This window comes from Paramisgurnus dabryanus, chromosome 23 (assembly GCF_030506205.2).
Source record: "Paramisgurnus dabryanus chromosome 23, PD_genome_1.1, whole genome shotgun sequence".
Taxonomy (NCBI): domain Eukaryota; kingdom Metazoa; phylum Chordata; class Actinopteri; order Cypriniformes; family Cobitidae; genus Paramisgurnus; species Paramisgurnus dabryanus.
Genome location: NC_133359.1, coordinates 14628593 through 14655308, shown reverse-complemented (window position 1 = coordinate 14655308; position 26716 = coordinate 14628593). Strand labels below are relative to the sequence as shown.

Below are 26716 nucleotides of genomic sequence, written 5' to 3'. Positions count from 1 at the left end.
TCCAGGTCTGCAGCCTCCCCATATAGGGTAAAAAGGAACAGTATGTAGGATTGTGGCCAAAACTGGTATTGCAATCACAAAACTTGTGGTTAAAACTGGTACTGCAATCACCCAACTAGGGGCCAATACACAACATGACAACATAAACATCAGTTGAGGGCTGCAACTCCACTTTTTAAATGGCAATATCCTGGCCAGACCACTAGTGTGAGTGATGTAAGTATTACAAATGAAAATGATTTCATAATGTCTAGTGACATATCAGGGCCATTTTATGATTAATTGATATAAATTTCTTACATACTGTTCCCTTAAGCAAGTAAAAAGCTAGTAAAATCCAAGCCAAGGAATCAAGTTTTAGACAGAGACTTGGGCTGTAAATACCCAATGTTGACTCCCTTTCAAAATTCATCCATATATGGTTACAGTAATTGGACCTGAAAGCTTTCCAACTATGATCAAATGTCCCACAAAGATTTTCTTATGAAAGAATCACTGAACGGAGATTCGAGAATGAGCGAAAAAAATCCAGGAATCTATTAAACAATGTCTGCCTGATTCCTGTTCGAACAAGACTCCGGCTGTGCATTGTCGCATGTACCATTTCCAAATTTGGACGTGACCTCATATCTAGCACTCGAGGTCAGATGGTCACCGATTTTCCACAAAGTCATCTAAAACATGTGAGGTAAATTCTAAACCTCAAGTGTATTTTTTCAGTTTTTCCCTTAACTCCCCAAATATTCATCTCCTAAGATCTAGCCATGGATATTTCCCATGACCTTTGACTTCCACTCTGCTATCACAGGCTACACGTTGCGTGCGGAGGCATTTCATGTCTAACTGACAGATAGTGAAATATACAGCTGATAACAGACGGGCATACATTGCTAAAAGGAAAGAGCTATAAAGATCCTTTCGAGTTGTAGTTGCACTGTAGTATATACAGCAGCGGATCCAGTCATTATTACAGACTTTGTAATGTATCATTATTATTATTATTATAATATATTATATAATATATTTTTTATTGTATATTAAAAGAAAACACCACCGTTTTTCAATATTTTACTATGTTCTTACCTCACCTTAGACAAATTAAACTTTTTTCAATGTGTGCACTTTTAATCTTTGTACAGCGCCTCGTGAATGTGTTAGCATTTAGCCTAGCCCCATTCATTCCTTAGGATTCAAACAGGGATGAATTTATAAGCCACCAAACACTTTTCCCTATTTAAAGACTGTTACATGAGTAGTTACACGAGTATGAAGTGCTGTACAAAGATTAAAAGTGCACGCATTGATAAAAGATAGGCATGTATTTATTCATCTAAGTTGAGGTAAAAACATAGTAAAATATTGAAAAATATTTATGCAAAAATAAAATATAAAAATAATAATAATATGATTGTTTTGTAATATTTGAAACATTTCTATTAGATGTAACCGTGTAAATGTGTAGCTGCTTAAAACGGCAAAGACAGAGCAGACAGGACGAGGCTAGAGTTCATCTTCACATACAGTAATTTGCATTTTGCCACAAACCACACCAGCATGTTTTACTGGGGCACGCAGACTTTGGGCATGCAAGCAAAACCTGGCAGAGCTCCTGATGACCAACACAATGAACCAATGAAGGGGAATAACATAGACTGATTACATGCTGAAAAGCTGCGGCTAGCCGCTCACGGACAGTGTAGGAATTCGTGCAGGGAGTACTGAGCCACTGTACTGTTTACACACTCGCATGTACACACGAAACCTTTTAATGTAGCGCTAAACAAACATAACCTGTTAAGAAAGGCAAATTGTACAGTTTTGTCAAAATGCTACTTGTCATTATAGGGAACTTTTTTGGCATGCATGTTATTGTAAATATGAATGACAGAAAGAAAGACAAGAACAGAGAGAAAAAAGTTCTAAAACTAAATAGTGCCTCCTGGAGGCAGATACAGATAATTACTTTCTCACCTTTATGACACCTGGATGACTTTGCACAGTAATCTTATACACGCATAACATAGCACTCATATACATGAAACATTTAAACAATTTGCAAAAAAATCTAACCAAACTTACCCACAAGCGACATTGTCCACCCTCATGCTTTTGCCCAGGATATCTCCATCACTCATGTACCCTGGCATCTCCATGGCAACCCCCTCCAGCTCCTCCACATTGTCTGAGTGCTCAAGGCCATTCAGAGATCTGTTGTGCACGCAGGTCTGATAACTGCGCACGTGGCGCCCATAGCCATGGTGGGCGTACCCGTTCCCTGATGATGGGGCATCGCCGGCTTGTAAACGAGGACTGGAAGAGCCCAGTCGCCATGGCAATGCAGAGGCAGGGCGGGGACTAAGTGAATGCAAGGCCCGGCCATTAATCTCTGTGGTTACGGTGCTGTCAAATGTCGTCTCCAGGGTGCTGGCAGGTAATGGGCAGAGTGAAAAGACTTTTAATGTAAACATGCACTTTTAATGTTTCATAGTCAGGTAGATACATCGAGGGACATGGCTATCAAAGATGAATCTTGTTAAAATGGTGTCATTGTAGTGATTTGGTAGAAAACTACATTGGTATGGGTCATGGGTTTGATTGAATGCAAGCGCTTTGGATAAAAGCTGCATTGAAAGTTTGCTAAATAATTACAATTCATGTCCTTCAAAAGAAAATTGTTAGTTATGAAAATACATGATGGTATTTTTGGGGGTGACAGTCATCTCTTGAGATAAAGGGTTAAATGTACTTTTTGCAAAGTAAATACAATTGATTTTTCTAAAAATAAATAATTACATTTTTATCAGGTGAACTGTACCTTTAAGAAATAAATAGTTTATAGCTTTGGATAAGATCTAGATAAAAGTTCTATGGCAATTTAGCAAAATTAGTCATTTTGTATTCATGAATTTTCTTTTTTCCATTTTATGTGTACCGGCCCTTTAAGAAAAAAATAAAATTGTCTCATGAAGAAACAAAGACAGCAGAAACAAAATGCATAAGTAACATTGCGTTTCTGGCACAATTCTACATCCTGTCTGGGATATTCTAACAGGCCTTTATCCAGCATTAGCAGTCAGTGGGGTGGCCCCGGACGATTTTACGGCTATCTTTTGTACACTGAAAGACGGAGAGGCACATCAAACCGATCACGGCGAGGGCAAAAACTGCACCCCCAAAACAGCTCCTAATGCCAATCAAACTGTCTTTCTCAAAGCCTGTTAGAGATTTTAACAGTTCACAAACCCTCAAAGATAAAAGGGTTCACACACCCAGGAACAACGGGGGGCATTCAGTGCTGTTCTGTGATCTCTGTGCCTCATCATAATTAATGTCATGTTGTACTTCAGCCTTTCTGAACGGAATTCATTTAGCAGAGGAAAGTGCAATAAGAGGCAACAACCAGTAGAGGGACCCCATCATCATCAAATTTGTACAAATCTGATAACCGTAGTTATATGATAAGCTAGTGTAAAAGATGAACTATGAAGACAAAATGATATTTCGGCTATAATTTAAAAAAAAGAAGTGTAAGTATAAGCTTTGTGTTTGTAATAGGTGTGAACTTGCTTGCTATTACACATTATTATTGTTGCATTAATAGAAATATATCATTATAATGTAATGTATTTAACAAATACCTCATACAAGTGTATGCAAATAATAATTCTTATTTTCAAACATACACTTTCATCAGATAAAAACACACCATGTATACAAATTTAAATGAAAAAGTCTGTCAAGACATGCCACCCTCTCAGAAATAAAGGTTCAACAGCTGTCACTGGGGGCGGTATCCCTTCAAAAAGTACACCTTTCTACGTATAGGGTGCATATTAGTACCTTGAAGTTACATATTGGAACCTAAATGGTGCATATTAGTACCGTTTTAAAGGGTACCGTCCCAGTGAAAGCTTTTGTACCTCTTTTCTGACAACATATAATTATTATGTATTATGCATATAATTATTATGCATGTAGTTTTTATGATTGGGTTATATATATTTATTACATGGCTCTCTGGTATGCTTGATTCTGATTGGTCAGTTGAGACATTTGCAGGTTCGTTCTTTTCAAATAATAACCGCTCCAAAATAATAACGCATAGCCGGACTACTTGCACGAGTAAAATCGCTCCGCGCCAATAAAGATCAATAAAGATTACTGTCTGTTTGGCGCCATCTTGTGACAAACACTCGACAACCACGACAAGCACAGACAGCTTACTGAGACTGAACTTGACAAAATAGAGCATGACAGCTACGAAGCCAACACACAAAAAAATACAGAATGGGCATTAAAACTTCTCAAAGACTGGCTAAAAGAGAAAAAATGGAGACAAGTATGAAGCAGAGGATCTTAATAAGGTATTACGATCATTTTATGCATCTGTGCAAAGTTTCGCGGAAGGATAAAAATGTTAATTTAAAACAAATATGCCAATAAAATGTTTCAAATTCATATTCATGTCCAGTTTTTTTTCTTATGTGACAAGTAGCCGTGTAATAAGCGGGATAATGTAGAGGCAGCCGGTAGTTATTGGGAAATAAGCCCCTTCAGTGTGATACAAGACCCTCCGCTTCGCGTCGGGTCCTGATCACACTGTCGGGGCTTATTTCCCAATAACTACCGGCTGCCTCTACATTATCCCTTACATATATACACATACATACATACACATACATTTACACTGTGCAAAAGTCTTAGGCCAACATGCCATAATTAGATGTGTTGTTTTTGCAATGTTATAGGGATTATATTTAATAATTTCTCAGGTTCTTTATTATAATACAACCAGAAAATACAGGAAATGTGTATGTAGTATTAAAAACAGTATAAAAGTGTAAGCTGAAGTGTCAAGTATTTAGGGTAAACTGCCCTTTCACTTCAGCAATAGCAGGCAACTTAACTTATTTAAGTTAATGGTCTGTAAGAATTGGGCTTTTTTAGTGCTGTTCATTGATTTGAGTAACTTTCTTGACATTTGCGTATAAAGTGTTACAATGCTACAATATATGGTGTAAAAACGTCAGAGTGCTGCCCTCTTCAGGTTGAACGGTGGCTACTGCAGTTGAATTTTTATGTTGGATGTTGTGGTATTGCGTGATGTAAGCGGTACGACCCTACATAAGCAGGTTCAAGCTTACCACGCCCCCTTGTTACGATCTCACCACGCCCTTGGTACGAGCTCAGTTCGTCCCCTGTATCTCCATTGGGGTCTGCCCACTTTTCTTGCATTTTTCAAATATGACCAGTGGGTGGAGTCAGGCTCTGACCAGGGGTTTAGTTAGTCTTTAACCTATATGAAATTAAATCTTAACTTCTAATAGAATTACTTCAGGACTTCAGTCTCCTCAAAAAAGCTCAAGATGTGTTAAGTGCCAAGAGAGGTCACACTAAATACTGACCGATGTCTGAAGAAGACATTTAGTTTCGAAAATTGTTTTTTTTTTAGTTTGTGTACATATTTTTTGTATTTTCTGTTTGTATTTTAATAAAATAGATTGAAAAATAAATATGGATGCACATTAAAACTTCTAAAACAACAAGTCTGGTGGTGGTGGCCTAAGACTTTTGCACAGAACTGTGTATATATAAAATATTAAATATAAATATATATAAAATAAATTAAATAAAATAAAAAATATACACTGTATATTAAGACATTAAAAAATTGTACTTTGAAAAATTAAAGATATAGTTCACACATATTCTCTTAATAACATTAGATAACAAAGATATTTTAAATGTAAATTATTTTTGGAAAAAGATGTCATATACATCTGGGATACCAAGAGGGTGAGTAAATTATGAGAATTTTTTTCACTTTGGGTCTATTCTTGTAAGTGATTTGAAAACATGAAAGCAACTATCACCAGTCACTATATTATAGCTAAAACATAGTATACTTTCCCTAACAGATCCATACATATTTATCCTAAAATCTAATGTTGATTATCTATCAACCACTCATAAGCAAAAACCATGCACTCATTCACATAGACAGCCACACCGATCTTACCTGTGACTCATATGATGTGTCCCTCGCAGGCTGGACATGGTTTCTTCTAGATTTTGCCGGAGATCTGCAATGTTTTTTACAGTACGTTGTCTCTTGGTCTCGGAGTCCTCACCTGAAAAAACAGACTTTTCATCACGAACTTCACCACATCTTCAAACAGCTGCTACCGTAACTCTGAGGCATGTCCGAACACACACGTTCACGCACGTTAAAAACGCTTAAAAAATGCACCTAGGAATCATGGGATATAATGTAAATGAAGAAGCCTTCCTCCAAACTCTCCTTCTTTTTTTAAGTTAAATCCTCAAACCTTCTGTAAAAGAGCTTTTTGTGAAGTAACGTTACCCAAGCACTGCTTAAAAATAAACACGCAGTGTATTCTGGAGGTGAGGGTGAGGGATTTGGTCAGTTGGATTAAGGGCTGTTTACCGATCATGAGGGGGCTCACGAGGCACACAGACCCAAATACACAAACTCACACATGATGTAAAACGTGTAGGAATATGAGTGCCGTGGTACGGTACATTCTTAAAGGCTGTAAAAGCAAGGAACAAACTCTTGCCAAAACTAATGCTAAATCTCCAAAAGAGACCCACCTATAACATCAATTTTTGAATTACCGAGGCCTGAAACACACCATTGTTTTGAAAAGCACACTTGCCAGCGCACATGTGCATTCACAGAAGGGACAAAGATTCAAATCTGGCCCATCATTGCGTTAGAAGCTCAAAGGTCATAGGTGCAAGAGTACACACGTAGAAACTGTAAAGTGCAAGTCGCTTTAGATAAAAAGTCATCAGCCAAATGCATAAATGTGATGTAATATAATCCGGTTTCCTGTTAAAGAAAGGTGCCAAAGAACATGGAACAAATACATCCTGCTTCAATCACCAGACTTACTTTCACGCTTCTCAAAAATATCCAACATGGTCAGAAGGATCTCCTCATTAACCCGTGCAATGCCATCCCATACACCCGCATGCTGGGTCAAGTGCACCTGATACACACAGCTGTATGCATTCACCTCCCCATCATTCAAAACCCTCGCTTGAGTGTTTTCTGACAACCCTTCCGATGATGTTAAAGGTCCATCAGAGATGTCCACCTCCTCACATCTACTCCTGAGACTGACGCATTCTTCTAAAGTGTCCTCACGAGAACCAACTTCTGCAGAAGATGGACTACAGCTTCCTGTTTGGTCCATAGAGAAGATAAGGCTGTTCTTCCCTGCACGTTTTCTATTGTCAATACGTTTCTAAGACGAATAAACGATCTGTCGGACACGTTTTGAGTTGTTTTCCCAGAGAATGTGCTGATTGATTCATGAATGAAGCTCTTGTAAAGGCCGTCCTGCCTTTTCCTTTCCTTCATGGAAAAGAGAGAGGGGAAGTTGGAATATAGCTCTCATGTCTGCACCAGTCCAGTGACTTTCCCCCGTGGTGAGGAGTTTTTCTCTCTGACACACAGAGAAAGGATCCACACACACATACACACACACCGCTGGTAGGCCTTGGCAACTCCTTGACATCTATGGCCTTTAACATGCAGATGAGAGTAGTTTTGTTTTCGTTTTAACCCTCGGATTGGTCTGACATTGGCTTAAGAAAATACAGCTCGGTATACTTTTTTTGTTGTTTTATATATCAATTCGAAATCGTTATGAAAATTGTTTAAAGGGACAGTTTACACAAAAATTTTTTTTTTGTCAAATTATACCCTTATGTTGTTTAAAACCTGTATGGGATATTTTAAAACGTATGTGATGGTAGTGACACAGTTAATAATGGGTACTGTAAACTGTGTGCGTATTATGATTTAACAAAATTTCCTCCTTTGTGTTTTTTACAAAATAAAATAACTCATACAGAGTTATAACAACATTAAAGGGACACTAAATTTTCTTTAAAAAAATCCAGATCATTTACTCACCCCTATGTCATCCAAAATGTTGATGTCTTTCCTTGTTTACTCGAGAAGAAATTATTTTTTTTGAGAAAAACATTCCAGGATTTTTCTCATTTTAATGGACTTTATTGGACCCCAACAGTTTACAGTTTCAAGGCAGCTTCAAAGGACTCTAAACAATCCCAAACGAGGCATAAGGGTGTTATCTAGCGAAATGGTCTTAATTTTCGGCAAGAAAACAAAAATGTACTTTTGAACCACAACTTCTCGTCTTGCACCGGCTGTGTGACGTACCAGCGCAACCTGGCGTAATGCGTCATCACGTCAAAAGGTCACAGCTGACGTATGCAAAACTACCACCCCAGTGTTTACAAGTGTGGAGAAAGAGGACCGTTCCGACGTTGTTGTATGTCGAATGATACTAATTAATGTCGTTGTGTCAGTTTATTGTTTAAAATGGTCCGCAAATGTGCGTTTTTATATACTGTATGTAACACGTGACCTTTTTACGCGTGACCTTTTTACTTTTACGGAGATAGACGAGAAAATTTGCTGCTTAAAAGTGCATATTTTTTATTTTTCTTGTCAAAAATGTTCATCGTTTCGCTAGATAAGACCCTTATGCCTCGTTTGGGATCGTTTAGAGTCCTTTGAAACTGCATTAAAACGGTTAAGTGTTGGGGTCCATTAAAGTCCATTAAAATGAGAAAAATCCTGGAATGTTTTCCTGAAAAAACATAATTTATTCTCTACTGAACAAAGAAAGACATCAACATTTTAGATGACATGGTGGTGAGTAAATTATCCGGATTTTTTTTAAGAAAATGGACTAATCCTTTCAAGACTTCACCATTTCACATTCTTACACCTTTGTTCCTAAAAAGTTAATTATTAGTACCTCGGTAACACTTTACAATAAGGTTCATTAGTTAACTACATTAGTTAACATGAACGAATAATGAACTGCACTTATACATCATTAATTAATCTTTGTTAATGTTAATTTTAACAATTACTAATACTTTAATCTTGTTATGTTGGTTAATGCACTATGAACTAACAAGCAATTAAAAGCTTTATTTCTATGAACTAACATTTACAAAGATGAATAAATACTATAACAAATGTACTGTATTTCTCATGGTTTGTTCATGTTAGTTGATACATTAAGTAATGTTAACTAATGAACCTTATTGTAAAGTGTTACCAGTACCTCAAAAGGTACTTTTTTGTACCTAAATGCTACATATTAGGAACTATTTAAAGGGTAACGTCCCAGTGACACCTGTTATCCATCGATCATAGTAACTGACTAATTGTCCAGTAGTCGAAAAAAGGTACATGCAGGACAAAAAATGAAATAATATCATGCATTCTACAATATATTTATACATTTTCCGGTTTTCTTTTCTCATGTAAAGCTGATTTGATACTACGCAATACTATGTTGTTATAAAGAATACTAAGTAAAAAGTGCCATATAAATCCATTTGAATTGAACTAAAAAAGATAAGATTTAATTTGTTAGGTTAGGATGTTTGTTTGGTGTACTCACATATAACAAACTTAAAAGACAGACTATAAATCATTATTCTCACTTATTCGTACCTGTGAGGTTCTCAAGAGAAGTATGAATGGATTTGCTGCGCAAACTTATTTCGTCTCTTCGTTCTTCTGTTCCCGCCATTATCCCGCTTTTATTGATTTCTGTTTGAGACCTACAAACAAACAAACAGACAGACAAGGCAATCCATAGGTTCAGTGCCACATTTATTATGGCACTTAATGGGTATGGCACCGCACTAGCAATGGCAGAATCATGATTCCAAATGCGGATTAATAAACTGTAAGGTGCTTTAGATCAGTGGTTCCCAACCTTTTTCACATCAAGGACCCCTAGTTGCCCACAACAATATTTGAAAGCCCCCCACTCACCAGATAAACATAACAAAAGCTTGGAATAACTAGACAGATGTATATTCCCTACTAATATGGCCAAAAAATAAGATTTTTGCTTGTTTTAGCTTATTTTAATGTTTGTTTTGTCCAATTTTTTTATAATTTTAAGTAATCTTATGGCCACCTTTGAAATCTGCTGATGCCCCCCTATGGGCCCGGCCCCTTGGTTGGGAAACACTGATTTAGATGCAATATGTGCATGAAAAAAACATTAAGGGACTGTGTGTTAATATACATACAAACATTTAAATACCTAAATTTCTATGTAGCAATGATGCTTACCTGTACATAAATGGAGCGACAGTAGCGGTGTTTGGGTGGTTGTATTGTTGCTTTGGAAGCTGCACACTGACTGTATTGCTGGCTATTGAGTGGGTCTGAGCGCCTTTAGCAACATCGTGGCTACTTTCCTTGTCTGAAACCACCAAGCTAGAAGTAGAGTCGGAGGTTTTAATGTCCTTTTGTTCTTTATGCACAGACAAACCAAACTTTCCGTGCCGTGGCCGTTCGACATCCAGACCACAAGGGGGCGACATTAAAGTCTTATTTGGTGCTGCAGCCCTGCCACCCTGGCTTGGTTTGGGTATGCCACTAATAGCTGCTTTCGAACGGTCTTTTTTGGCAACGTTGGTGCCTTTGTTTCCTTTAGGAATTGACTTTTTGGACTCGGGCGCAACAGGTTTAAGGTGGTCCGATTCTGCGACAGGCAGTTGTGTGTTTTTCTCTTTAGGTTTCGACCTGACTTTTTCGAATGCTATTTTGGGTGCCAAGGCCCTGCCAAGTGTCAGTTGTGCAATGCCTTTCAAGGCCAGCTTGGGACTGGAGCACCTAGAGCCGCTGGGAGTGACCGGTCGCTGGTTTCCAGGGTTGATCTCATTGTGTACCTGACCTTCCTCTGGTTCTGCAGCATCCAGGCATTCTGCTTTTGGGGCTCGGGAAACTGTTTTGCTGTTGAAGAGCTTGAGCTTTTCCAGCATGGACTTCTGGGCGATCACTTTAGGAGGAACCTCGAGAGAAGGTGGAGATGGCTGTTTAACTGCGACCATGGAGGATGTGGCAGTGTGTTTAGCGCTGAGCGACTTGCTTCTCCAGGGTTTAGATGTGGCTGCACTGCCGCTGGGCGGAGGAATCGAAGAGCTGACTGGCCCATTTTCAAGCATTATGGGTGATGGAGTTGTTTTCTCTGTAAATGCAAAAAAAATCACATGATATGTGTTACATTCCCCAGCTCTGGTCTTCATGCCTACATATATGTGAGTGCAGTGTCTCTTTAATTACAGATGAGCCGCACCTGAGCGAAGCCTAATGGGTTGATTATAAAAGAGTCTCGGACTGCTTCTAGTCACGCACACAGAGATTGAGAGCTGAGCACAGCCGTGCCTTCTGGAGTTACAACACTGTGGCCACCCAGCAGTAGACAACGTTCCGCCTTTGTGACTACGAGCTTTATTTGACAACCTGCCCATTATTTTGAACCTATTTCTGTTAAATAAATACCCCTATATTTTTGATACGAGCTGCTCTGTGTGCGTCTCTCCTTTATGTTAAGGGTGGTGTCCGACTACCCGTAACATAGTGGAGGCTCGTCCGAGATTAATAGTTTGGTTAAGTTGGACTTTAGTGTTAATTGCGGAACTTTTGAATGCTACGACATTTTGGTGAGTATTCTGGTGGGCAATTATGATTGTCTGTTTTGTTTAGAATCGAAGTTTATTTTATTTTGGTGGATATCTCAGGAGGGGGCACGTATGGGGTCTCGAGCTGAGTAAGCCACTGAAGATTGCGTAGGCATTTAGAATTTTGTTTTGGTTTTCATGTATAGTTAGTTAGAGTAGTTGGACAACATCTTGCCTATCAAAATACCTTTTGTTTAGTCGTATAAGCTTGTGATATATTGTGGCATATCGTCTATTTAGTGAGAGCTGGTACTTCGATAGTACTAGATTAAATTCGTGGGTGGAAGTAACAATTCGTGGTCGTTTGTAGCCTATAGTGTGCTCTTTGTTTGACCACTTTAGATATTCGCTACTTTGTAGCTTCGTCGCAGTTAAGTTTTTTTTTTTCTGGTAAGTGTTTTCTTGTATTCGATTTTGCGCATTTAAGTGTCTTTTTCCGTTAAAATGGCAACAGAGGAAGCATTCGTTAAAGAACCCTCTGTGGAGTCATTTTTGAAATTTTCCAAAGAGCAGTTGCTGAATTTGGCTGCACTTTATAACATTGAGCTCACTTCTGCTGAAAAGCGCACCAAAGATACAATCAAGGCTGTGTTACAAACCGTTTTGATTGGTAAGGGCATTCTGCCTGCAGAGATGCAGTCTCTCGTGTCTACAGAAGCGTTACAGCTACAGATTCGGCTGAGAGAGTTAAGTATTAAAGAAAAGGAAATCGAGTTTGATCGTGAGCGCATGCAAGCACAGAACCGTGAGCGTGAACTGGCGTTGAGAAAATTAGAACTCGAAGCCCAGAGGGAGGGTATTCCTCCTTCTAATCCGAATTCATTTGATGTCAGTCGTCACATCCGACTTGTGCCACCTTTTGTGGAAAAAGATGTGGAAAAATATTTTCCACACTTTGAGCGTGTTGCCACCAATTTAAGTTGGCCGAAAACTGCGTGGGCATTTCTCCTGCAATGCGTTTTAGTGGGAAGGGCGCAGGAGGTTTACTCTTCACTAACAGTGGCGCAGAGCGGTGACTATGATGTTGTGAAAGCGTCAATTCTGAGGTGCTATCAGCTGATTCCTGAAGCATATCGACAGAAGTTTAGGAACTTAAAAAAAGCGGAACGTCAAACTTTTGTTGAATTTGGACGAGATAAAGCGGCCCTGTTTGACCGCTGGTGCTCATCACAGCAGGTTGATAGTCAGGAGAAATTGCGTGAATTAATTCTTTTAGAAGAATTTAGAAACTGTTTGCCAAACGCTGTGGCAACCTATGTAGTTGAACAGAAGGCTGAATCTATTTCTGAAGCTGCTATACTTGCTGATGAATATGTTTTAACGCATAACATCTCCAGAGAACGTTTCCGCTTAAGAGTTAATCCATCCACTAGCACCGATGTAGACACGAAAAAGAATGCCACCGTAAAACAAGAGGACAGACACTGTTTTTATTGTAAAAAGCCCGGGCATGTTGTAGCAGAATGTTTAATATTAAAGAAAAAACAGTCCACAAAACCAATGGGTCTCGTTAGTTCTTCCATGAAATTGCCGCCTGTATTTCGTGCAGAGTTAGAATCAGAGAAAACCAAGTCCGTGTACGAGCCCTTTTTGACGAATGGGACCGTATCTGTGCCTGGTGAAGAGGCTGTTGCTGTGCGCATCTTGCGTGATACTGGCGCTGCGCAGTCTTTTCTTCTCCGTGGCTTGTTGCCGATGTCTGAAAAGACTGCAACTGGCAGTAGTGTTCTTGTTCGAGGAATAGAGATGGGTTTTCTCGATGTTCCCTTACATCACGTGCATCTTGATTCAGATTTGGTGTGTGGTGATGTGGTTGTTGGCATTCAAGACTCTTTACCAATTCCCGGTGTCACGTTTCTCCTTGGCAATGATTTAGCCGGGGGAAACGTGTGGAGCCGTGGCGATGTCCCACCCGAGGTTGTGTCTATACCACTCGTTCAAGAGTGTCCTGATGAGTGCGCACAAAAATTCCCAGAGGTATTTCCCACAAGTGTCGTCACTAGGTCGCAGGCTCAGAGGTTGAGGGATGCAGCACCTACCGATGACGTCGACCTGAGTGACAGTTTTGTCGCTCACCCTGCGAAGTGTGAAAGGCTCTTCGAACCCGCTTTCACTCAGTGCCGCGGTAGCCCAGTGCCTGTAGTGAACGATGAAAAAAAGGGAGAAAAAACGTTAGATGTCTCGTTGTCATTAGAAAAACTTATTTATGCTCAGCAAAAAGACCCCACTCTTGCTTCATGTTTTAAAGCAGTTCAGTCTGTTTCAGGTCGTGCCAGCGAGAGTCCGAACTATTTCATCAAAGACTGCTTGCTCATGCGGAGGTGGAGACCCCAGAAAAGTGATGTGTGGAATGAGATTGAACAAATTGTTGTTCCGTCTGAAAGCAGACGCGCTATCTTGAGTGTGGCGCATGATGGTGTTTCTGGTCATTTAGGTGTGACTAAAACATTCAACCGCGTTCTTCGTCATTTTTTTTGGCCTGGGCTAAAGCGTGATGTAAGGCAGTATTGTAAAACGTGCCATGTCTGCCAGATCAGCGGTAAACCAAACCAGACAATTCCACCTGCACCGTTACACCCCATACCTGCCATCGGTGAGCCTTTTGAGAAAGTAATAATTGACTGTGTCGGTCCGCTTCCACGGTCAAAAAGTGGATATCAGTACTTGTTAACTATAATGTGTACTGCTACTCGCTTCCCAGAGGCGGTGCCTCTGAGGAAGATAACGGCTAAAATAATTTCCAGGGCTTTATTAAAATTCTTTTCTTTCGTTGGGTTACCAAAATTTGTTCAAACTGACCAAGGAACTAATTTTACGTCGCGTGTCTTTTCCCAAGTCCTAAAGTCGCTCCAAATTAGTCACCACATCTCTAGCGCGTACCATCCGGAGAGTCAGGGCGCTCTCGAGCGATACCATCAAACGCTAAAATCTATGCTGCGTGCATATTGTTTGGAGGTGGGTACAGACTGGGAAGATGCGATTCCTTGGATGCTTATGGCTTCTAGAGAAGTTGTGCAAGAATCAATTGGTTTCAGCCCTGCAGAGCTGGTGTTTGCTCACGATGTGCGTACGCCTTTAAGTGTCATTAAAGATCGGTGGTTGAGCAAACCTACTTCTCGTAGCGCATTACAATTTATAAGCGACGTTCGTACCCGACTATACAGGGCGCGTGAACTCGCAAGAGATAATTTAGAAAAGACCCAATCTAGCATGAAAACTTGGTATGATCGAAAAGCAAGAGCCCGTTCATTTAAGCCTGGAGACCAAGTGTTGGTTCTCTTACCCGTGCCCGGTTCTGTATTCCAGGCACGATTCAAAGGACCATATACTGTTGAAAAGAAAATATCTGATTTGAACTATGTCATTTTAACCCCAGATAAGCGACAGCATTCTCGCGTCTGTCATGTAAATATGCTCAAACCATATTATACACGTGAAAATGTTAAAACTAACTTATGTAATTCTAATTTACCTCATCCAGTCGAATCCTCCGTGTTGCTTTCTTCACTGGTAGAAGAAGATGACGCAGTGTCTCCTCCGTCGCGATGCGTGATTGAAGGTCGACTCAACAACTCTGCTATGCTGTCGGTCATTGCAGATCATTTATCACATTTAACTCCCTATCAAACCGCCGACATATTGTCTGTGATCGCTGATTTCCCTGAGCTGTTCGGAGATGTTCCGACTGTGACGACAGTTTTGGAACATGACATTGACGTGGGTGATAAATGCCCGATTAAACAACACCCATATAGGGTAAATCCAGAAAAGCGAGCTATTCTGCAACGAGAGGTTGAGTACATGTTAAAAAACAATATTGCTGAACCTAGCTCTAGCCCTTGGAGTTCCCCGTGCCTTTTGGTTGGCAAACCTGATGGCACTTACCGCTTTTGTACGGACTACAGACGTGTTAATACCATCACATTGCCGGACAGTTATCCATTACCGCGGATGGATGACTGTGTAGACCGTGTTGGCTCGGCCACATTTGTCACAAAAATCGACCTCCTAAAAGGTTACTGGCAGGTGCCCCTTACACAAAGGGCAAAACAGATATCAGCTTTTGTGACCCCAGATGCATTTATGCATTATAAGGTTATGGCTTTCGGAATGCGTAACGCACCTGCTACATTCCAACGCTTAGTAAATATTGTTTTAGCTGGAATGTCAAATTGCGAGGCGTACTTAGACGACATTGTCCTATATAGTACACACTGGTCCGAGCATGTAACAAAACTTCGAGAGCTTTTCTGTAGGCTGTCAAATGCAAATCTCACAATTAATTTGGCAAAATGTGAGTTCGGGAAAGCCACTGTCACTTACCTGGGACGGGTAGTTGGCAGAGGAAAAGTTTTTCCAGTAATGGCCAAGGTAGCCGCTATTCAAGAATTTCCTGTGCCCTGCGATCGGCGCGCGCTACGCCGATTCTTAGGAATGGTAGGTTACTATCGCAGTTTTTGCAAGAACTTTTCGACTGTGGTTTGTCCCCTCACTAATTTATTGAGCCCTAAAACTAAGTTTGACTGGACGGAGTCCTGTAATAGAGCGTTTGAAAACGCCAAAGCGCTCCTGCTGACTGCTCCCGTACTGGCTGCGCCAGACTTTAATAAACCTTTCCAACTTGCTGTGGATGCCAGTAATGTTGGCGCGGGTGCCGTACTTTTACAATCCGGTGCTGACAATGTAAACCACCCCGTGAGTTTCTTCTCGAAGAAATTTAATCCTGCTCAGCAAAAGTACTCCACTATTGAGCAAGAGACTTTGGCTTTAGTCTTGGCTCTTCAACACTTCGAAGTGTATTTAGGTTCAACGGTACACCCCGTTATGGTTTATACTGACCATGACCCACTCAAATTCCTCAGTCGCATGTACAATTCAAACCGTAGGTTAATGCGCTGGAGTTTATTGCTTCAACCATTTAACCTCCAAATTGTGCATGTACGGGGAAAAGACAATATTGTCGCAGATGCGTTGTCTAGGGTGGATTCTTAATGTTACACTTTTACAATGTTAAAAAAAAAAAAAATGTTTGTTAGAATAAAAGTTATTGCATGTTTGTTTGGATATTGATTGGAAAACTTTAATTAGGAAAAGAACGTATACATTCAGTTGTGCTAAAAAAAGAGTTTATAGGGGGCTCGTTTATTTAATAACTATTGCGTAGTTGCAATATGCCTTGGTTTATCTATGATATATTCCTGTGTAATTCTAATTCTTTTTTCACATGTAGATACGCCTTAATGATGATTTTGTAGCAGGAACTCTATCGTCTGGGTTGGCTCGGCAGTGAGCTGAGTACAAAATTCATAAGATTATACAAATATGTGTTTTATTGATCAGTGTATGGCGACAAGTCACCATTTTGGGGTGGGGGTGTTACATTCCCCAGCTCTGGTCTTCATGCCTACATATATGTGAGTGCAGTGTCTCTTTAATTACAGATGAGCCGCACCTGAGCGAAGCCTAATGGGTTGATTATAAAAGAGTCTCGGACTGCTTCTAGTCACGCACACAGAGATTGAGAGCTGAGCACAGCCGTGCCTTCTGGAGTTACAACACTGTGGCCACCCAGCAGTAGACAACGTTCCGCCTTTGTGACTACGAGCTTTATTTGACAACCTGCCCATTATTTTGAACCTATTTCTGTTAAATAAATACCCCTATATTTTTGATACGAGCTGCTCTGTGTGCGTCTCTCCTTTATGTTAAGGGTGGTGTCCGACTACCCGTAACAATATGTAACCCTGTCTGTGAAAGTCATACTGAAATCTAAATCTTATTCTGAGATTTGGAGCATCAAAGTTTGATTTTAATCAACATTCATTTCATAGCCTTACTTAGTATATTGAAATAATCAAGGTTATATTTTACAGAATGTTCTTCATTTGATGATTTTATGTAGATCACAAAGTAAATCAACAAAAAGGCCTTTATGTTGGTTTTCTCATGCAGGGTCACATATATGCCCCGTTATATTGTTTTCTTTCCAATTTGGGCATTCAACTACTGTAATAGGCAACTTTCCAAACGGGGGGCCAAAGAGCCTCTCTGCCATTGAGAAAGTGGGTCAGCAAGTGGAACCATGGCAAGCCATCACACATAAATGAACATGAGAATATGATGTCATTGGCATGTTAAAAAGTGGGTATTAAAATGAAAAATAAATTTTTTAAGAATGTGCAGTGATGTATTTATACCTAATGCCTTAAATGGATAGTTCACCCAAAACTGAAAATCCTATCATAATTTTCTCATCCTCATGTCGTTCTAAATCTGTATGGATTTCTTTTTTTTTCTTATGCACACAAAAGAAAATATTTTGATAAATGATGATAAGCACACATCTGATTGTACCCATTGACTTCCATAGTAGGAAAAACAAATACGATAGAATTCAATGGGTACCATTAAAGGCAGAGTATCTGATTTTGAAAAATGCTAATGGTAGCTTACTAGCACTGAAATCACAATCCCACCCTCCATTCAAATTGCCATCCAAAGTCACGCCTTCTCCAAAACACATGAACACGCACAGACCATACGTCCACATCTCATGTCTTTTTCACCAGTGAGAAAACTTTGCAGTACAAAGTGAATAACATTACCAAAATAACCAACGTAAACAACTGTTTTAAATTGAAATTAGTTAAAGCACGTTTTTGGTACTGTAGACGTAGTAGTATATCGTTACGCTAATTTGTAAAGTAACACAAACTTCATAAGCAAGCAGGTAAACGCGCTGATGATGTATGTTGTCTGCGTGAACAGGTTGCACAGTGGCATATGCAAAACACGTTCACAGATGAGAGGCAAAAATGACATGCGTCCAATTATTGCGTTCGGTCCGAGTTCAATCATTTGTTGAAAATGTTTTGCCTTTCACAGACAACAATTTATAAAGAATACATTTAAAAAGACATTCCACTTTTTTTTGAAAATATGCTAATTTTCCATGTCCCCAAAAAACTTTGATTCTTACCTGTTTGGAATCCATTCAGCCCATCTCAGAGTCTGGCGCTAGCACATTTAGCATAGCTTAGCACAATCCATTGAATCTAATTAGACCATTAGCATTGCGCTAAAAAATAACCAAAGAGTTTCAATATTTTCCCTATTTAAAAGTTAAATAGGAAAAATTAAAAGTTGCGAATTGCAGATATGGCTAACTATATTGTCAAACTGGCATAATAAACAAGGACTTTGCTGATGTAACATGGCTGCAGCAGGCGTACTGCTATTATGCACTGCCCGAAAATAGTCCCCTGCCATTGAAAGTAACCAAGAGGACTATTTTTGGTCAGTGCGTAATATCACTACGCCTGCTGCAGACATGTAACTTACAGCAGCAAAGTCATTACGCCAGAATGAGAGTATAGTTCCTAGCCATATCTGCCTAGAAAATAGCAACTTAGTTTTCCGTTGGTCTTAGTACACGATGTAACTAGAGAAGAGTCAAGTTTTAAAGGCAGAGTGCACAATGTTTGAAAGACAATGTTGATATTTAAAATCACCTAAACAAACACGCCCCTACCCCAATAGAATCTGGACCTTCTTTTGATAGACGCACCCCACACATACGCATCCCCGGCAAGGATGTCGGTTAGTAGACACGCCCCTTACTGCTGATTGGCTAAAAGTGTGTTTTGGTAGTCGGCCCAACTCCCTTTTCCAAAGCGTTTTTCAAACGTTGTGCACTCCGCCTTTAAATAGGAAAAATGTCGAAACTCTTTGGTTATTTTTTTGTGTGATGCTAATGGTCTAATCAGATTCAATGGATTATGCTAAGCTATGCTAAAAGTGCTAGCGCCAGACCCGGAGATCAGCTGAATGGATTCCAAAACGGTAAAAATCAAATGTTTATCTCCAGGGGAGCTGGAAAATGAGCATATTTTCAAAAAAGTGGAATGTCCCTTTAAACAACTTAGTGATTGCTATCAGATGTGAGGAGACTTTTAACCAGTATAACTACAAATGTTTCTGGATCAAATCAGATACCCTCCCTTTAACTGTGTGCTTACCATAATTTATCAAAATATCTTCTTCCATTATTTATCACAATATTTCTAGTGATAGACCGATATATCGGCCAGCCGATATTTGCGCGTTTTATGTGTATCAGCATCGGCCGATACGTGGCTGCCGTGTTCGCCGATTTTTTCCGGCATTATTACAGACAGATAGCTTGAAGCCAAAAGCGATTGCAGGTCATGTGACTAAAAACAACCAACCTTTCCATGACAACATTGAAAGCTCAGCCTAACAGCTGATCATCCCGGACAGGGATTAGACTAGTCCTAGACTAAAATAAAATAAAAGTAAGAACTGTCCAAACTAATAACATCTCTTTTTAATATATCTTAAAATACATCAGTGCCCTGTGTTTTGCCTCAAAATGGACACAAGTAATGTTTTTAGTAAGGCATGTTATATGTCCTAATTAAACTATGCTCTAGTCCTAGGTTAAGATAATTCCTGTCCGGGAAATCACCCCTTTATATATTTGTAGTAGTAAAGTGCTAGAAATCAATATCCTTTGCTGATAGTTCCTCGTCATTGTGGAGAGTGCAGTTCATGGTTCCATAGCACCCTCACCTGCTTTTACTATTTGTTAAATATAGTTTTTAAGTTGAATAAATGTTAGTTTTTTAAAATTGAGACATTTGGCATCATCGTGTCATTTTTATGATGTAAATTGAGTGAGCAAAAGCAGTATCGGCTCCAAATATCGGCTCAAGAAAATCGGTCATCGACTAAGGCTAATGGAACAAAAATCGGTATCGGCATCGGCACTGAAAAATCCATATCGGTCGATCCCTAAATATTTCCATAATTTTTGTTTTCCTACTATGGAAGTTTCATAATCTTTTTCTAAAATTGTGAGCATCAAAGTTTGATTTCAATCATTCATTTCAATCTTTGACATGACCTTATTCAGTCAATATTAAATATATCAATGTTATAATTTTCACACATTGGGTCACAAATTTACAGCCATGTGCTTTCAGCGTGATTAATGACCCTAGCTAAATACATTTGTTATGCTTTGTTTTGTTTACTAATACAAACCACATAAATGTAAGTTTAACACCCATTTAATCCAAATTTAATTAAAAAACCAAAACAAGCTACAAAACGCTGCTAACTAAACATTTGAAAAGCATCATACTTGTTGATTATTCTCTCTATCTCTCTTTCTCTGTCTCTCTCTATCTATCTCTGTTGACCTGATTTCATGAGAAAATTCAAATTAACCATGTGCTACATTCAGCTGGTAATTGGCACTGTGCAAAAATGACATCATTGACCGACCCGCTCTGAATAAAGTTGGTTTATTGCTGCCTACCTTACAGCAGGACCATGTGGCTTTTATATGGTGTCAAACAGCCCAAAAGCTCCAAGGAAAATGAACACAAGTCTTCTTTACCTATGTCAGCCTATACTTACAAACTAAAGCTTTTTATTCTCTCTCTCTCTTTCTTTCTCTCTCTCTCTCTCTCTCTCTCTCTCTCTCTCTCTCTCTCTCGGACTGTTCCACAAGTACACCAATTAGTGTTGAATCAGTATGCAGTAAACGCCTCATCACAAGCATACCACAGCCAGCCGTGCACAGCTGAATCCACACACACACACACACACACACACACACACACACACACACACACACACACACACACACACACACCATGCAAACGGGAAAATTATTTATTAGTGTACTTAAGTGAGTCAGTACATCTCACTCCATTGACCTTTCTGGACAAAATGTGGATGATTCTCACTTCAGTGTGACAATCGATTCATACATTTGACCCAGAAGTCATTTTAATTGAATGTGTTCTACATAAAATCATCCTATGTAATGTAAAAAAAAACATTCTGTTAAAATATAACCTTGATATCTTTAAGGAGCAAGATTGAAATGAAAGTGAAATCAAACGTTGATGTTCCTAATCTCATCATTAGATTACAAGACTTCATCTTGGATTTCACAGGCAAAGTCCAAAATGTTACACGTTTCATGACTAAAGATCATTCAGGGGCTCGCTTCCTGTTAAGATTAAACATAATTTAGTGAAGTTTCCTTCCAACAGTCCACATGCTCTCATTCAAACAATTGGGCCACACACACTTTACAATGGCGCACAAAGCAGCTATGTTTTACTCTAGGGATTTATATCTGGAATTCCTAGCACGCAAGATGCTCAATTGTTACCAACCACAAGCTTCAGTAATGTCATAAATGAAAAACTTCAGAGAAGAAACCCTCCATAACTCAGATAGTGTGAATCACGCCTGCCGTAATTACATGACAACTTGCCAATAATGTGTCACAAACACAGCATGCAATTACAGAATCGTAAAACTGTGAAAATCATGAGCAGTTATCCGACTCAAGTGAAAAAAAATGAAAAAGTTGCGATGAGAAATATTTCTTAAGTGTGGAAGTGTTAATTCTCATCCAAAAATTTCTCACATAAACAAAGTGAAAAGCCGACAATTGACTTTTAGGTGATCCTCAAGTGAAAAGGCTTACGAAATGTACTGATAGTGTTAAGTTGAGGTAAATTTAATTTAACACAATGGAACTCTATGAGATGCTTTTATGTATATACTGTCTGTATGTGTGGGAAAACTACAGATGCAGTTTGTCTGTTAACAAATTACTATATCTCTCTACTCAGTCTAAACACTAAACATTACATTACTACCACACGCAGCTGTTCCTATAGCTGCACACCAGACCGTTAAACAAACACAGACATCATTACAATACTTAAGCACTTAAAGTACAAGTTCAGGTTCAGTACAAGTTCAATCGACAACATCTGTGACTACTGTACATTACTACAGAAAGTGTTATATGTAAAAAAACAACCTAAGACTAACTTGCTGATTTGTGTAGTCTGATGCTGTATAACTCACCTCTTTCCTGAGGACACGCAGAGATTGAAGGTTTCATTCGGTCACACTGATTGAAGCTCTGGCTGCGTCTGCTAGGGTTGCAGGTTCGAGGATTACACTCTCCGCCCGCTCCAGCCGTCCTCACCGAGGGACTTGGAAGCCTGACAGAAAGTTTAAATAATAAAAAATTTATTCAATCTCTAAAAATGCTATACAAGACACAAGACTAAAGTGGCAATTATATGAATGAACTACAGCGACCTTATAATATTAAAGTCAATATCTGATCATAAAGTCGAGAACAAAGTGACTATTGAATGGGATTCACATGCTTATTTGACTCAGAGGACACGAGGCTTTGTAGGATCACAAGATCGCCAGTAGATGGCGATCTTGTGTAGGCACAAAGGGCACAACACATCTCACACAGAGTACACACAGAGAGGAAGTGAATAAAGGGGGCTGGGATGTTTTAATGGTGGGGGCAAAAATATGGAAAGCCAACCTAGAGTTGTTTTTCCGAGCAATTGTGAGCTTGGCAGCTTTTTTCTGATCGCAGCCTTTGGATGAATGACTTCATGATTAAGAGAAACACAAGAGAGGAAGTAAAAAAGATGTTTTAAAATACAGAACAGAAAATTAGTTGGAAATGGATTTAGGCAAAAACATTTTGTGATGTTTCGATATTTCTTGCAGCTCCCTACATGTTTGAATTGAATTTGAAAAGTGTTTCCCAAAAACGCAGTGACTTTAAAGGGGACATATCATTAAAATCTGACTTTTCCATGGTTAAGTGCTATAATTGGGTCCCCAGTGCTTGTATCAACCTAGAAAATGTGAAAAAGATCAACCGAGTAACTTAGTTTTAGTAAACCATTCTCTGCAAGAATGTGAAAAAATAGCTCATTGAAATCTGGCTCCCCCTGTGATGTCAGAAGGGGATAACACCGCCCCTTAATCTGCACTATCCAACCACAGCACTACCATTTAGTACATTTGCATTCAACATTTTTAACATGTTATAATAAATTATCTATATGCTATTTTGAGCTAGAACTTCACATACGTACTCTTGGGACACCAAAGATTTATTTTATATCTTAAAAAAGTCCCCCTTTAAAGGTTAGAAAATACATAATTCAGTTTTGAGCACAATACCTGGAGTGCAGGTCTGTCTGTGGTTTCTGCACACATGTGGTGGAGATCTGGCAGTTTTGGTTGATGGGAGAGGGACAGGGAGAGTCGTGAGGAGAGTGACCAGGAGAGGCGTGAGAAGGCAGGGCGGGACTGGCGCATCGGTGGGCCTGGTTGTTCTGGAGAATTTGAGCATTGCCGGATGTCTGTTTACAAGTCTGTTGCTGCTGCTTGTAGCGAGACAAGCTGAAGAACAGGCCTAAAATGGCTTTGAGATTGCCACTGCGGATCTCTGAGGTTAAAAAAAATAAAACTTGATTTTTAGACAGCATCAATCACACGCATCCAGACACAAGCAACCTACTAGATCCCAATAGAGTGCCGCAGGGATGACGTATTTTTGAAGGCCAACAGGGAAGTTAGCGGGACACTGGTTCCCTCACAAAAGAGCCCATTCATTTTTCCAACAGACTTCTGGATTATGGTAAAAAAATAAGCTCTGTCTTTAACAAAAGTTAAAGACACTTAACAACTTATTATGCACAGATGAATACAAATTTTTTATGAATTTTGTAGTGTAAATGCATTTACTGAAAATATAAAAAGCTGAATTTTGAAGTGCGCATTTTCTCCTTTGTAGCTCAGTCGTAGAGCATTGCATAAGTGGCAAAAAACATCATGGGTTCGAACCCATACACATGCTGAATAAAAAAGTTTGCCTTGTAATGTTACTTTGGCTAAAAGCATCTGCCAAATGCATAAATGTAAATTCTATTATTATTGCATACAAAAGTACACTGACCTAAAGGATTATTAGGAACACCATACTAATACTGTGTTTGACCCCCTTTCGCCTTCAGAACTGCCTTAATTCTACGTGGCATTGATTCAACAAGGTACTAAAAGCATTCTTCAAAAATGTTGGCCCATATTGATAGGAAAGCATCTTGCAGTTGATGGAGATTTGTGGGATGCACATCCAGGGCACGAAGCTCGCATTCCACCACATCCCAAAGATACTCTATTGGGTTGAGATCTGGTGACTGTGGGGGCCATTTTAGTACAGTGAACTCATTGTCATGTTCAAGAAACCAATTTGAAATGATTCGAGCTTTGTGACATGGTGCATTATCTTGCTGGAAGTAGCCATCAGAGGATGGGTACATGGTGGTCATAAAGGGATGGACATGGTCAGAAACAATGCTCAGGTAGGCTGTTGCATTTAAACAATGCCCAAATAGCACTAAGGGGCCTAAAGTGTACCAAGAAAACATCCCCCACACCATTACATCACCACCAGCAGCCTGCACAGTGGAAACAAGACATAATGGATACATGGTCTCATTCTGTTTATGCCAAATTCTGACTTTAACATCTGAATGTCTCAACAGAAATCAAGACTCATCAGACCAGGCAACAGTTTTCCAGTTTTCAACTGTCCAATTTTGGTGAGGTTATGCAAATTGTAGCCTCTTTTTCCTATTTGTAGTGGAGATGAGTAGTACCCGGTGGGGTCTTCTGCTGTTGTAGCCCATCCTACTAAAGGTTGTGCGTGTTGTGTCATCACAAATGCTTTGCTGCATACCTCAGTTGTAACGAGTAGTTATTTCAGTCAAAGTTGCTCTTCTATCAGCTTGAATCAGTCGGCCCATTCTCCTCTGACCTCAAGCATCAACAAGGCATTTTCAACCACAGGACTGCCATATACTGGATGTTTTTCCCTTTTCACACCATTCTTTGTAAACCCTAGAAAGGGTTGTGCGTGAAAATCCCAGTAACTGAGCAGATTGTGAAATATTCAGACCGGCCCGTCTGGCACCAACCACCATGCCACGCTCAGAATTGCTTAATTCACCTTTCTTTCTCATTCTGACATTCAGTTTGGAGTTCAGGAGATTGTCTTGACCAGGACCACACCCCTAAATGCATTAAAGCATCTGCCATATGATTGGTTGATTAGATAATTGCATTAATGAGAAATTGAACAGGTGTTCCTAATAATCCTTTAGATGAGTGTACACACAAATTGTAAAATGTATGCATTCATACTGTTGCTCACCTTCAGCACAAAGTCCCTTTATATTCACTCCTTTAGCAGCTAGAAATCCCAGGCAGGCATCAATGTTTTCAATCTGTCATAGAAAAAAACAGTTATTGATTTGTTTTCTTTATTGTGTGTCCTATTTCGTTTTCAAAGGTAGAGGACACACACTGGAATACGACCTACCATTTGTGATTGGCTCTGAGGAAATCCATTGATATCACCAATCTTCTCATTAGCTGTGAGGAAATAACAATGTAAATGTAAGTTTTACGAGTAACACGTTACACATCAAGTGTGGTCTCATATAATAGTCATGAAAGAAAATGTGTCACTTTCAGCATAAGCCCATTTTATTTTGGTTTAACACAAATGTTCACAACTTGCTCGCAGGCTCATAAAGCGTCCACAAATAACCCCTTCTCATAAACCGATCCAATAAAACAACTACAATGCTAAATAAATTAAGCCCCATTCAAAATAATACAGGTGACAGCCAAACTTGTACTTGTGTGTCCTTCTGTTTTATATTCTCATTATGGTTAGAATTACTATTCGGTACAGTGAAGCAAAATTGTAGGTTTTGTTATCCAAGAGAGGTTTGCGATGGAAAATGATTTTTAATGTTTCCTCTTACCTACAACCTGAATTATTTCTGCCAACAAAACGCCATCGGTAACATCCTGTTGAAGGTCTTTAATCAGTCGCTTGTGTCCGGACTTGGCTAGGTAGTGGTTGGCCCAGTCTGTGTAAATCTATTTATCCAAAGAAAAACAGAGAGACATTTAACATCTTACTCGGGATTCAGATTTTGCATGAATGAAAGACAAAAGCCACATTGTGGTACATCAGCTAGCATTAAAATATGAAAAATACAGACTGGGAAAAATTATATTATATATAAGCAGGCTGTAAAAATGTTTTGGAAAAAATCCTGAAAATGTATTACTAAATAATATTATCACTGTGTTATAAAACACTTTTTGCATACATAAAATTTCCTTAATTTTCCTAAATTTACTGTGTAATATGGTAGCATGCCATTCTACTATTATCTTTATGCAATTACATAAAGTAAGCACT

The 26716-nt window shown here is 39.2% G+C and overlaps 1 protein-coding gene across 1 annotated transcript in view; it reads right to left on the bottom strand.

Moving 5' to 3' along the window:
* The window catches only part of nav2b (neuron navigator 2b), an 89689-nt gene that overhangs the window by 58189 nt on the left and 4784 nt on the right, over positions 1–26716 (bottom strand). Inside the window, exons 2-10 of the mRNA XM_073813413.1 lie at positions 26271–26388; positions 25820–25872; positions 25652–25724; positions 23617–23884; positions 22480–22619; positions 10166–11066; positions 9533–9642; positions 6020–6131; positions 2080–2424 (exon numbers count right to left, since the gene is read on the bottom strand). Of these exons, the coding sequence (XP_073669514.1) occupies positions 2080–2424; positions 6020–6131; positions 9533–9642; positions 10166–11066; positions 22480–22619; positions 23617–23884; positions 25652–25724; positions 25820–25872; positions 26271–26388 (2120 nt within the window). The remainder of the gene's footprint in view (positions 1–2079; positions 2425–6019; positions 6132–9532; positions 9643–10165; positions 11067–22479; positions 22620–23616; positions 23885–25651; positions 25725–25819; positions 25873–26270; positions 26389–26716) is intronic.